We start from the raw sequence: 14,058 nt of genomic DNA on the forward strand, positions 1-14,058 counted from the left end.
TATTAGTCCCTTCTCTGTTTTGCTATCTCCTGCCCCAATCTTCTCTAATTATCCCCATCTGGGCTTTTAAAAAAAACTTTCCTAAAATACCTTGAATACAACTCACCTGTCTTATTACCTCTTGCTAGGACCATCAATTATTCCTGAATAATGACATGGTAGATGGTAACAAGCTAATATGCAGCCTCCCTTGGTGATGACGCATGACACATCATGCATCAGAGATAATGACACAAAGAACGCTTCGGTTTACTTAATGTCTGCTGATTCCTCTCTCCCTTCCTCCTTCCCTCCCTCCCTTCCTTCTTTCTTTCCTTCCGTCCTTCCTTTATTCAGCGCTGCCCTGGTCAGTGATTTTGATGATGATACAGAAGGCATATGTATCGTATTTTTGGATAATCTGAAGCAGGACATATAGAAAATGCACTGAATTTTCTATATGCCAGAAAGATTTCAACAGGCCAGAAAGATGGACTAAATCAAACAAGGAATTTAATAAGAGTGGGTATAAGGGTCTGCAATTTGGGTCATCAAAAGCTGTGGTTGTCCGGTACAGCCAGACCACAGCTCCTGTGAAAAAGCCTCAGGGCTTTTAACCAACAGTGAGTTCCACAAGCATCCAGGGTACAAAGTGGCCCACAGAAAGGGCTCCTTTGATCTTAGGCTGCAGTAACAGAAGTATAGTATCCACGTTACAGTTCCTACGGAGGAGGTGCAGGGCTAACCAGGAGACCAGAGCTAGGAGACTCCGCCTCAGAAAGAAGCTGAAAGCCCGAATCAATCAAAATGAGATAAATGGCTGCAGCACCAACCTATGTGAGGAGCAGGTAGTCAGGGATGGAGTGAAGCACATGGAGCCAGAACAAGAGGAGTGAGCACGTCCGTGGGGGGCAGGCAAGGAACTCCATCAGAACCTATCAGCATTGGAGAAATGGAACCGTGGGTGTGCCTGGCTCAGCAGAGCTTGCCCAAGGAGGATTGTGGGCATGTGCTACTCAGGTCTAGGAACCTGAACTGTCAAGCAGAGATGTGCTGGGAGCTTTTTTTGCCATATAACACAGAAGGGTTTTAGAAAGTCATTTGGTTCTTGTAACCAACCATACATATTTATGCTATGCAGTGTAGCCGTGAAGTATAGTTCGTCTTTGCTCTGAAGCCACCTAACCCATGTGGGGACAAAGTCCTGATTGAGACCTGGTGACTGCAAGCTGATCGGCTGCACCCTTGGTCCACCCTAGGAAGATGAGGCCCTGGGTTCCCTCCTGTCTCTCACAGGGATGCTCCCACACTATTGTTCAGTCTTGAATATTAAAGCTGTTGGTTTTACCAAGTGTGCCTCTGAATAGGGGCTAGAAAGAATCCTCAAGAGAATGTTTGTAGCTGATAACAAGAGAGAATGTCTGGTTTTGCAGGAGATGAAACGTTCTTTTGTATGTGAGCAGGAAGCAAGCAGATAGTCTATTTCAATAGCTTTTTATACCCACCAGGCATGTTGAAATTGATCTTTTCCATCACTGTTATCTATAAAACCCCTTTCGTTAGTGATTTAGTTGGAAGGGTGCTGTAGCCCATTCTTGTTCAAAGGTCTTATCTCTTTTTTGGGGGGTGGGGGGTTGAGAACCATACCTTTACTTCCCATTAGTTTAGCTTAGATATTCATTTATCTAAATGCTAATATTTATCTGAGCTAAAATGAAATTAAGAACAAAACCTTGTGAGAACTTGTAGCATCTTGAGTTCTTTGTTAGGAGGCTAATGCAACTAACAAAGTAAGAAGTAAAGAAATTGCTGACTATAATTAAAACCTGCAACTTTTCTAAAGAATAGTTGGGAATTTGTGGAAGACCACTCTTAATGCAGAATGATTTTGGTGTAAATTAAGTTAGATTCGACCAGGACTCTTTTAACCTTAAATAGTTGAGCAATATGCTAGTATTGGTTTTTTTTCTTTAATTTTCTTTATTTATTTTTAAAATATATATATTTATTTATCTTTGGCTGCGTTGGGTCTTCCTTGCTGTGCGCGAGTTGCAGCGAGCGGGGGCTACTCTTCGTTGCGGTGCACGGGCTTCTCACTGCGGTGGCTTCTCTTGCTGCAGAGCACTGGCTCTAGGTGCATAGGCTTCAGTAGTTGTGGCACACGGGCTCAGTAGTTGTGGCTCACCAGTTCTAGAGCGCAGGCTCAGTAGTTGTGGCGCTCGGGCTTGCTTGCTCTGCTGCATGTGGGATCTTCCTGGACCAGGGCTGACAGCCGGTATGTGAAGTGTTGTCTCTCAGATAGCATTTGAAGGGTTGTAGTAAACTTTTGTAGACTGTACTATGGACCGTTTTCCCCCAGGGTCAGCTAGGTGTCTCTCCTAAGAAGCGCTCCTGAGTTCTCGGACGGACCACCTCTTCTCTGTGCCCATCGTGAACCCAGGCTCCCTCCAGCACTGGGATCCTCACACTGTAATGTCGTGGCCTCTTTACGCGTCAACCTCCTCTCCAGATTCTAAGCCCGCTTCTTGGGAGAGAGCATGGGAGGGACAAGCAGCTCTGAAGTGAGGCAGGGGGACACCTCGTTTCTGCGGGTGTGTCCCAGACTGTGACCGAGGCTGGGGGATCCGTTGTGAGTTAAGATCCGCTGTCAGGCTCTAACCCTGAGATACGTAATTAACTGTTCACGGAATGATGCTTCGGTTTTGAAGGAATCAAGCTTGGGAGTAGGAGCCCTAGAAAAAGTGGAGAAGCCAGCAGGCGCGCAAAGGCTCCGCGTGGTCTCACTCTCCTCGGAGCCGCGTGGGGCTGCCACTCCCGAGCCCCAGCGCCAGGCGGGCGGACGCGCTGTTCCTGCGTGGGGCTCCCAGCGGCGGGGACCTGTCCTGGCCCTGCCGCTCAGAGGTGTGGCAACTCCGGGTTGCCTAACCTTCCCCGGCGGGAGGCAGTCCAGTCCTTCAGGAAGAGTCGCTGGCCCAGTGTTTAGGAGCCATCACGCTCCTTTTTATCGTGGCCATCTGGCATTTTGCAGTAGAAGTATTTTTCAAACCAGCGGTATTTACAGGGACAAGACTGGGCTGCTCCGTGGAGCCTAGGACGATATCAGCCTTTGAGGTAATGGAAACATAATTGGGGAACGAGGTGGAATTAGTGTCATCGCAAATGATCTAGTGCCTCATGCTGATTTCCCGGGGTTCGGAGGGCAGTGGAGTCACTCAGCTTGCGTAGCAAGCAGCCATCAGAAAGACTCTTCTCGAGCATTTGGGAAATAAAGTTCAAGTGCTCGGCCTTTAAAAGTTGCAGGAGCAGCTTCATGTCCCAGCTTTTTACAAGGTATCATGATATTATTGCTTGTTTTGCTTCTAGGAAGCCGAGGGTTTAGGAAATGACTTGGGCGGGTGCATCTGTGAGGTCGAAAAAGACACAGACGCGCTCCCCAGGGACCCGAGCGGCTTCGCTGTCTTCCCGAAGGTGCCAGCCAAGCGTCCGGTCCCCGCGGGCGCTCCTGGCGCAGTCCCCTGTGCCGAGGGTGTCCGGCGCCTCCCTAGACGTCTGGGGACAGTTGGGAGAGTCGCGGGGCGGCGGGACAGCGCGGGAAGAGCAAGGAAGGGGGAGGGAGCCGGCCTGCGCCTCGCCCCTCCGTGCCAAGGACACCGTCGCGGAGGCGCGGCCAGCTTCCCAGGGTCGGACTTTCCGCCCCGGGGGCCGGGCGGTGGAGGTCCAGCCCCGTCCCCTTCCCAGCTTCGGGCGGCCCCCAGGGCTGAGTAAGCCGGGCGGAGGGAGACTGCAGGGATTTCCTGAGAGCTAAAGGAGGAGGAGGGGACCGGGACAGGAGCCGGGAGCAAGGACCGTGAACCTGCCCGGCGGCGCTCCGGGGCCGCGCCGCCCGCGCCTCCCCACGCGCGCTCCCTCCCCGCCCCCGCTCCCGGCGGCCCCCGCCCCCTCCCGAGCCGTAGGGAATCAGGTCCCGGAGGAAGAGGGTAGGTGGGGAGGCGGATGAGGGGTGGGGGACCCCTTGACGTCACTGGAAGGAGGTGCCGGGGTAGGAAGTGGGCTGGGGAAAGGTTATAAATCGCCCCCGCCCTCGTCTCCTCTTAATCGAGGTCCGCTGGAGGCTCGGAGCGCGCGGGATCAGCACTCCTCGCGGCTCCTCCCCGGCGGCGGCGGCGGCGGCTCGGAGCGGGCTCCGGGGCTGGAACGCAACGGCCGGAGGACGCCGGGCTGCGAGGATTACCAGGGGAAGTGGTTGTCTCTCGGCTGGAGCCGCGGAGAGGGGCGCTCGGGGCGAAGGGCCGGAGCGAGAGGAGACAGGCTCGGGCGGCTGCGGCGGGCGCCCGCGAGGAGCGCGGGCACCGGACGAGCAGGCCGCGTCGCGCTCACCATGGTCAGCTGCTGGGACACCGGGGCCCTGCTCTGCGCGCTGCTCGGCGGTCTGCTTCTCACAGGTGAGGCGCGGCCGGTGCCGGAGGCCGGCGCGGGGCTGGCGGGGGCAGGGGCGCAGCCCGGGGGGCCGGGTGCGCGCGGGGAGCGAGCTCGGAGGGAACCGAGGACACTAGTTGCAGCGGACACGCCTGGGGCCGTGACGCCCTTTCTCCTCCGCCGGGCGGTCGGGCTGGGCGCCTCGGAGAGCAGCTGGCTGGGGTCCGCGAGCATCGCCGCGCTCGGGTCCGCGCTGGGGCTGCCCCTTGCGGCTGGAGTCGCTGATCCTCGCTGCCTGGCCACCTCCCCCAAGCCGGGGCCCCCCTCCCAGGTTCTGGGCTCGGAAAGTGCCGCGCACCCGGACCTGCCCGGCACCCAGAGCCTGCTCTCAGGTGGCCTGGCCGGGTCCGTGAGGCCCCCGGATCAGCGGCTCCTAGGACAACCGCGTGGCTGCCCGGGGACTGGGCTGAGGCCCGGCCTTGGCGATGTCTGGCACGGCCCGCGACGTCGCGCCTCCCGAGGGAAGGAGGTGAGCCCCTTTGGAGGGGATCGCGTGCCTGGCGGGAGCACACAGATACCTGAAGATGGCAAGAGCTGGTATTCTTCGACCCACTCTGGGCCCCCGAGCTCGCGTGTCCAGGGAACGTTCCCCCAGCGTCCTCTCCTCCCTCCCCCCCCGCCCCCCCCCCAGTCGCCGGCCGCTGGGCCTGAGCGCTGGGTGCGCATCCATCCGAGTGGAGCCTCTGCCACGGGTCCAGCCCAGGTCGCCGACCTGAGTGACCTTGACCGACGAGGGCAGTCGAGGACCCAAGTCCCGTTAAGTTTCAGAATTGCAAGCCTAGTCTTTAAGTTCCGAGAGAAGAAAGGGCAAATGATTTGGACCAAAAGGTGCGGTTTGAGGAATCGGTGAGGTCCGCGCCTTTGCTGGGCGTTAGGGACACTGGCGGCCGGCCGAACCTTCAGGGACCAGTAGGTTGTACCTGGTTAGTGTGGCGGTGGCCTCCACCGAGGCGCCAAAACCCGAGGGCATTTAGGGACTCGGACTTGCCTTTTCTGCTCAGCTGGGCTCAGTGGCCAAGCCCCCTGGTTTAGTCCCCCTGGGCGCAGAGAGCCAGATTTTGGAGCGCCTGTCTGTTAAGCGTCGTGGAGGAAAGGTAAAATATGAAATAAAATACAGTAACATAGGTTATTGCAAAGATCCCTGGGTAGGAAAGTTCGTAGCGTTGAGCATATATTTTTTTAAATGCTTGTTAAACTCAAAAGGCAGTAACAAATATTCCTTCTCAAGGGGAAGACTAATTAAACCACTTGTTTCTTAATAACAAGTAATAGTTCCACCTGGGTGAAGCTGTTAAACCGAGAGGCAAGGCGAATTCGTACTAAATTGGAGAGAACTCGCTCTAAGTTGGAAATGTTGCTAAAATAACTATACGAAGTGAAGTACTGCTTTTCTGTTTCAAAACTATATTTGGGGGTTTGAAAAGTCATGTGTTTTGAAATACAATTGCTTGGAGCATTTAAGTAACTTGCTGAAGTCCATCGTCTATTATGTAAAAGTAAATCTAGGTAAATTACTGTGAATCCAGAACATGGAGGGGAAAGTATATGCTTTATTGGATTTTCTGCTTCACACGTAGACATCTTTATTTTGTTTCAAAAACTAGCAAAGAATAGTTCTGTTCGTGGTTCAAAGCAACTTAGATCCGTGGGAGCGTTTCAGAAACGCGAGTGAGATCCTCTTATGATTCCCCTTAGATTTTACTTAAATGAGGCAGAAATCTTGGAACTCTTTTGTGATTTTTAAAAAAATGTTTTACATATGTGTTATAGGGAGAAAGCAAGACAAACATTGGCAAGGTGAGAACCTCTTCACCTGCCGGTTTAGGGAATGTTCTATCAGCTGTTGGGGTCTGTAATCGCCAATCTAAACCACAGGCTTCTGCCGCGGGTTAACAGCTGCGTCACAGTAAAACAATCAGGTACCTGCTTTCTAAGCTGCGTCAGCGCTTTCAAACTGAACGAGGGGTGCATGTCTGGGGAGTGGTGTCTAGATAGGGGCCAGGTTTCTGCCCTGTGGATTTATGAGGAGTTCAGCTTGCACCCATCACGGGCCAGCTCTGCTCACTGTTGGGTGCTATATAATTTTATGAGTTATTAATATTATGTGTGCGTTCACTGAGGTATAAAATAATCAGAGGTTCAGTAATACAAAAAGATAATGCCTTTCCCCGCAGAGAGTGTATTTACCTTCTTCTAAATATCCTGGGAAATAAAAACACTGCAATATTCACGTGCTTCTAAGTCCTCTATATTGCAATCTCTTCCTCTAAAAAGGATACTAGGCTTCCTTTCTCCAGCTCAAAGTCTCATTTTCTTATTTTAAGGCAGCACACCCTGGATGAGAGCCGCAGACCCTTTTTGTCTGCCCCCCCTTTTCTAGAGTTTTTGAGCAGCTGCCATGTACAATTTGCTATAGCTAATCGGAAATGCTGCACTTGCCAATTTTGTGAGTGGAGTTAATTAATGATAGAAAGTTAAATCAAAAGTGTACATGACAATGATCCCCATTTCCAAAATGTAGTAAATCTCTCAAAATCAAGCTAATTTTGCATAAGTTTGTCTTTTCTCCAAGGTTTATAAAGCCACACTTTGGGTTGTGTTTTTCCGGAATTGTACGTTTGAAATGTTAATTCCGTGCACGTTTGGTGGTCCACGTAGTTTTCCAAATGATGGATCACATTGCAGATAAATTGTAGGTGGTCACCTACTCTAGTTCCTCAATATTTTGACCTTATTTATTTATTTATTAAGTTTTTTCTCTCCCTGTTGAAAATTCTATAATAGGCTATCCAGTTTCTTTTCTAGGGAGCACTAAGTGGGTTTTGTGTTTTCACATGTAAAATTCAGACGTTAGAATAGATGGTTATTTCTAGGGGCCTTTCCCAACTCTAAAATGCAATGAATGATTCCAAGAAACAGACTGAACACAGTGTCTGTTTTTCTCCTTCCCTTAACTGCATTTGCCTATAGAATGGGTGACCACCCCTGCGATGCCGGAGCCAGGGCTGAAAGGCTGAGCTGGCTTTCCCCCGCTGTCAGTAATCACGGTGGATTGTCTTTTTCACTAGTGCAACACACCTAACTCCAACCGATTCGCTTGCTCTTTATCAGGTTGCAAGAACTAAGCTGTTACAGGATGCCCAAGCCAGGACGAATCATGATCTTGGGATTTTTTTTTTTTAAACAGAATATGTAACTCTATGAAATAGACTCTATTTCATAACTCTAGTTCCCTGATCTCTTCTAAGGAGACTGGTCATTTAAAACCCGTCTGTATTTCTTGTTTTTTTCAATTAATGCTTACTAGTTGCAAATAATACTTATTTGCTCCCCAAGTAACTTAAGTCTAAAAGAGTTTCCGATTTCAACAAGAATACCAAACCTCTTATTTAAACTGGAACTTATTTTATATGACTTTTTAGAGCAGACCAAGTAATCATTTTGTTTTTACCAAAACTAATTAGATATTTTAAATCTCCTTTGAATGTATGTAATATAGAAGTTGAAAATGATATATCGCCTCCCAAAATGGTTTTATATCCATCAAAAAAAAAAAAGGTAGTATCTTTGAGGGAGGTTACCCAGTAGATCACCAAGTTACGATTAATGTTTACTCTGGCTTGAGAATTCTGCAAAGCAAGAACAAATAACAGAGTAAATAGCTTCTGCAGTGCTTTAAATTGAGATGTGCACGCGAGTGAGTGTGAGAGTGGAGAGTGAGGGAAGTTCTCTTGGCACCCGGGTGTTAAACGCAGAGCTTTCTGGTGTTAGGGTCTTGGTTCAATTGCACGGTCAGGAGTTTGTTGGATAGCAAGTGAATATCATAGTTTTTCAGAGCACTTGTCATTGTGGCTAGAGGAGGAAGGACATTTGAAATAACACCAGGCTTAACTTTTAAGTAAAAATACGTCATTAGGAACGGTTAAAAGCATGAGAAGCGTTGGTTGCATTTGGTTGAAAACGATCTACGAGAACAGTCCATTCTGTTCCGTTGGGCTCAGTACGCTGGGGAGGCTTGTGAAGGAATGACAGGAGCTCCTGCCAGATGCTTTCCAGGAGCATTGTTGATGCCTCACACACTTGGGTGCCTTGGAAATTGCATGCGGCTGATTACAGTACTGGATTTTAGACCAGATTGAGGAAGGGGAAGGAAGCTGGAGGAATGGGGGGTGATGGAGGGAGGGCTTGAAAGGAGAGCCTCTGGTGTAGTATCTGGGACTGCAGGGGGGTTTCATTAAGGAAATGGTTCCATTGAGTCTGCTGAAGATAGTGGACTAGATTTCCTGCATTGCTGCTGGGGCGGATGTCGGGGGATGTCAAGAATTCCTGGGGATTTCCCATCAGTCTTGGTAAAGCTGGATGCCTAAGAGCCATGTCTGATCATTGCTCCTTTCCTTGATTTTGTGCTCCTTGAGAGGATTGATCTCATTGCACAGACACATACACTGTGAGGGCTAGATGGAACCTCAGGGATCTAATCTACTCCTTTCAGAGATGGGTGGTTTAGTGGTTTTTTTTTTCTTCAAGCTCAACAGCTGGCTGGTGGCAGACCCAGGAACAGAACCTGATGTTCATCCTACAGATAACATTTCTTCATTTTTGTATATCCTCTGCCCCAAACAGAGTAGAGATGTTAAAATATTTGTTGAATAACATTATTGCAGAGCTAAAATTTCGTTTTAAATGCTGGCATTTAATCTTATTTCTCATTTTATTGAATATATGTAAGAGTCTTCTTTCCCACCATCAGTACACGAATAAATTTTTCTTACACACATAAAACGAGGACCATATGAACATATTGTAATGGTAGATATGTGTTTATTTGCTCTTCTGCGAAAAAATCTATTTAAACTGCCTTTTTAAACATAATACATCGTTCATATTTTAATGCACCATCATTAATTTTTTACAACAGTATTTTCAATAACTGCATAGCATTTCATGGTATGGCTATGCCATAACTTGTTAAACCCAACTGGCATCTTTTTTTTAATATGAGAAACCTTTAAAGCCCATAAGGGATTTAATTAGGAATATCAAAATGAGGGCTGCTTAGTAATATACTGAGAGATTTGGGGAGAAAACTAATTTTTCTTGTGCACAGTTGGAATCCTCCTTTTGGATGGCTGCAGCTTAAATAGTTGTGGCTTACGGTACTAGCTTCATCTATTACCACTTGCCTCCGCGTACCCCGTGTCCCAGCCACACAGACTCTATCGCCATCAAAGAAATAGCTCCCCTTTCTTTAGATGGGCCTTGCACTTTTCATGCTGTTTGTCTGCCTGCAAGACCCTTTTTCTCCCTCTGCATCCTTTCTTCCCGTGCCTTCAAAATTCAGCGCAGAAATCACCAGCTCCACGAGCTCCTCCTTAGAGCCCCAGACAGAATGACTGGTTTCTTCTGCTCCTATGTGTAGCCTCTTTTTATAGCCCCGATATGGGTCCTCGCGTTCTTCTCACCTTGCTTAGTATTCTGTTTATGAGGCTGCCCTCACTCTTTGGGGAGGAGAGCCCGTGTCTTAACTGCTCTTACATCCCTGGCACCTACTGTCATGGATGGCATGGAAGCTCTCAGTAAATGTTGGAATGAATGAATGATGCAGCCACACTGTCATTTCAAAGAAGAAATCTTTCCGAGCCAGATATGACTTTATTCCAGGTTATTAGTTACTCTTGCTTGTCCATTGGGCCTCAGTTACAGTGGATTCCTTAAAGGGGCTGTTTCTCAATAGAGAATATTTGTCCTCTGCAACGAGTGGCTCAGATCTGGGAAATCAGCTATGATTTTCAACTCTGAGATACCCATGTCTTGTGATCCCCTCCTGTTTGGTCATGATGATTCCCTGGGGCTTCTGGGCCAGCAAAGCTGGGCTTGGGTCCGTGCAGCAGTTCTGTCCTAACCCTCTATCGGTATGGGGCCGGGCCCTTCACCTTTACTCCACAGGGCTTTATACCATCTTTAGTGCTCTTAGATTTTATGCTTTGACTTATCCTCTGATAGACTCAAACCTGAGTCATTGGGTGCTGGACTGTGTGGCAAATCTGAATGACGGGGAGATACTCAGAGTCAGACTCTGCTTTAATAGGAGCCTTGTTACAGGACCAGTCTAGTTGCTTGATTTCCTCCTTCCTTAGAATAGGTTCTCCTTAACTGTTCATGCAAATAGATTCTTCTGGCAGAACCAGCCTACTAGGTGTGAAACATGTTCTGAAAAATCAGAACCCCCGATCCAGCCTCAAGCTGGTGCCTCCCTCCCCCGACTCCCATCCCCAGCCCCAAACTTTACACATGCCCACAGCATGCTTCTCAAAGTGTGGCCCATGGCCCAGCATCCCCTGGCAACTTAACCAATCAGAGCCTGTATATTAATAAGGTCCCCAGATGTGTTTTTGCACATTAAAAAATTGAGAAGCGCTGATTGTAGTAAAGGATTCTTAGCTCTGGTGTCAGGGTCTAAATCGTCTTCACCAGCATCCTAGTGCTGACCTTGACCTGTATGACCAAGGGACTAGACCCTGGCCAGCCAGGAGTTTCTTTCCGGCTCCCACACTGTTCTTGTGCCCTGTCTTCTGCCGGGACACCTGTGACCTGCTTCAAGACTTTTTTTAACAAAATCTTAGGCTTAGCTTGGACCTGTAGTCAAAGCATACAGAGGTTGTGGTCTTGAAGAATACCACGGTTCACCAAACCATGGGTCTTAGAAAATAGGGACCTGGTGAAAAATAGTACAATAAAAATGGCATTAAACAGATGGGTTTTAACCGTAAATAAAAGTTTTACAAAGCATTTGCTTCCAAAGCAAAGTCACTTGGTGTAAAAACCAGGGAGGTGAGCATCCTTCCCTGTGATCTGTTGTCAAGGAGGCGACACTGTCTCATCATGCTCTCATATCCTGCCGCTGGTGACACATTGTCTGTGCTTCTTGCTGGCTTGAAAGTTGATGCACTTGCCTTCTTCCTCGTCTTATTATCGCAAATCTTGGCAAGTGCTTTTGTCTTTTCCCAGGTTACCACAGTGCTTATGGGTAGTTTTTCTCAGCCTGGTCTTCTATCCTTCTATCGAACAGGTGGAGTGTGACTGCATTTCCTTTCAAACCACAGACCCTCCCACGTGGTCAACACAAGCAAAGCTATAACAATGATCAGGTTCTTTTGTGAAACGAGGCCTGAAGTGAACCTTGTATAAATGAAAAGCCTTGTCTTCTGTTATATGCAAATATGAAACCACTCGCGCTCAAGGCCCCCTTTGGCGGCCTTGATTAGTAATTAGTCTGCCAACTGAGTTCTGTGAAACCCTTTGCTTCTCTCCAGGGTCCCCAGCTTTGGCTCTGCATTAGAACCATCTGGGGGGCTTTATTTCTAGAATCCTCTTGCCCTGGCAGCACTTCTGATCATGAGTTTTTGAGTGGGCCCGAGGCATCGTTCCTTTAAAGCTGCCAGGTGATTCCGATGGGTGGCGAGGTTACGGAACCTTCTAGTTTATCATATATCCAAATCACCTGAGAGCTTGCGCTGCAGTACTGGGCCGGCCCCAGAGTTTCTGATTCAGTAGGCCTGAGATGGGGCCCGGAATTTGCATTTCTAACAAGATCCCAGGTGGTGCCGAGGCATGGATGCAGAGACCACTGCTTTGAGAGCCCCTGACCTCGGGCTCCACTGAGAGGCCTGGCTACCTGGGAGGCATCCGTCCTGGGGCCAGTCTGGAAAAGGCACGAAATTAAATCATTGCTAGACATCTAACAAGGTGGAGGAAACTGTATCTGTGAGGAAGAAAGGAACTCTTCCTCTCTTAGAACGAGGGGAATTCTGGGATAAAGTGCTTGGTACGGGCGGGCCTGTTTTTCAGAGCAGGGTATGTGTGAGTTAGGAACCAGACCTGGATTGCTGGTCTAGACAGGAAAGCTCGTAGTGGTTCTCCTTCCCTGCCTCACGCTGTGGAGTGCTCAGCCTTTCCTCTACAGAAATGTGGGCACATGGCTACAGAGTCCTTTGGGAAGGTACCATGCTACTGACCTGTCCTGGGCACCCTCGCGCCTCCGGTCCAGCCCTGCGAGCCTTCAGTAAGCCCTCCACGAAGCAGTCGGAAGCCTTGTTACCTTTCCCTCCCTGACCAAGCCTCTGTAGCTGAATTCCTCTGCTGGGATCAGCGTCCCCACCTGGATGGCTGACCTCTACCTGTCGGAGCAGTACGGCTCTGCTGACTTCCGGGGTTATGCCAGGGGTCTGTCGCCGCCACATCGGAGACAGAGCTGGCCTCTCACTGGGCAGAATCGTGGTGCTGGGACCCTTCTCGGGAAATGCCAAGAGTATAAGTCACTGCTTCTTCGCTGAGAGCATCTCGGGGTACCTATAGGGCGTTTAAGGCCTAATATTGTGTGAGCTCTATTCGGACGCTCTCATTTTCAGATACAGAAGGAGCATATCCTTCACCCACGGCTGAATCAGTGCTTCTCAAAGCTGAGTCATGATAGCGTTTGTGTCTGTCATCTCCTGACATAATAGGCTGCCTCAGAACGCAGTGGCCTACGAGGGGAATTCATTATGTCTGATGAGTCTGTGGGTTAGAAATCTGGGCGTGGCTCAGCTGGGTGGTTTGCTTCGGGCCTCACCTGGGTCGCGCATGCAGCTGTAGTCCCCTGGTTTTGCCCCTGGGACCGCGGCGCTGGCTGTCGGGGGGCCACCCTCCGCAGGCAGCCTTTTGCCCCCCAGCCGTCTCGCGCCCCCCCTCCTTACTGGGGGCAGGGGCCGTCTGAGAGGACAACAGTGGATGTCTCAAGGCCTTTGGAACTCTTACAGCACCACCTATGCCACATTGGGATGGTCAGAGCAGTCCTAACTCAGGGTGGGGCGTGGGGAAAGAGATTCTCTCCAGGCGGGAGGACCCGCTTAGTCTTCTGGGCTCGTTTCTTGAGGTACACACTGCTGTTTCGTACTAAACCTTTCTTTTCTTTTCTTTCTTTCTGGCCGTGCCACGCGGCATGTGAGATCTTAGTCTCCCGACCAGGGATAGAACCCGTGCCCCTTGCATTGGAAGCGCGGGGTCTTAACCACTGGACCTCCAGGGAAGTCCCTAACCTTTCTTTTCAGTCTAGATTTTGAAAAGATTCTGAAGTTTGGCCAAGAAAATAATAGTGAATAATGCCTTGGCCCTTCTTAACCTGTGAGCTAAAGACAGCTGGTCCCGTGGAAGAGCTTCCTATTCATAACTGTTGATTAGGGGACAGAGGCCACAGTTAAGGTGGCTGCCAGGTTCTCAAGACCACCATGGCACCGGCATGAAGCGGAGGACAGCTGACCCTCAGATTGCGAGTGTAGGCAGTGGGCAGCTTCTCGGGGCTTAGATCAGAGGATCTCTGAGCATCTTCTGGGGGGATGTGGTGAGGCCGTAAGTGTTTAGGGGGAGCGGGGTGGAGAGAAAGGAGGCAACTAACGCTTATGGACGGTCGGGACTTATATTTATACATGTTATGTTGCTTAGTCCCAAGAGGTAGGTACAGTACTCTTATATATGAGGAAACTGAGGCTTGGGTAAATTACTTTTCCTAAGATCACAGAGTACCTAAGTATTTAGGTAAATTAAATACTTTCCTTAAACTAGAAT

At 49.5% G+C, this 14,058-nt stretch overlaps 1 protein-coding gene across 5 annotated transcripts in view; it reads left to right on the forward strand.

The window, feature by feature from the left end:
* The first annotated feature begins 2,938 nt into the window (after positions 1-2,938).
* FLT1 (fms related receptor tyrosine kinase 1) overlaps positions 2,939-14,058 on the forward strand; it is a 174,224-nt gene continuing 163,104 nt past the window's right edge. For 3 of the 5 annotated variants that reach the window (XM_004281761.4, XM_049701111.1, XM_033409458.2), the window contains exon 1: positions 4,094-4,421. In XM_004281761.4, coding sequence (XP_004281809.1) covers positions 4,358-4,421 — 64 coding nt within the window. In that variant the 5' untranslated portion in view covers positions 4,094-4,357. Of the gene's footprint in view, positions 3,091-4,093; positions 4,422-14,058 lie in introns of those variants that run through there. The other 2 variants (XM_049701112.1, XM_033409460.2) reach the window with 2 other exon arrangements.

This window comes from Orcinus orca, chromosome 18, assembly GCF_937001465.1.
Source record: "Orcinus orca chromosome 18, mOrcOrc1.1, whole genome shotgun sequence".
Classification (NCBI taxonomy): domain Eukaryota; kingdom Metazoa; phylum Chordata; class Mammalia; order Artiodactyla; family Delphinidae; genus Orcinus; species Orcinus orca.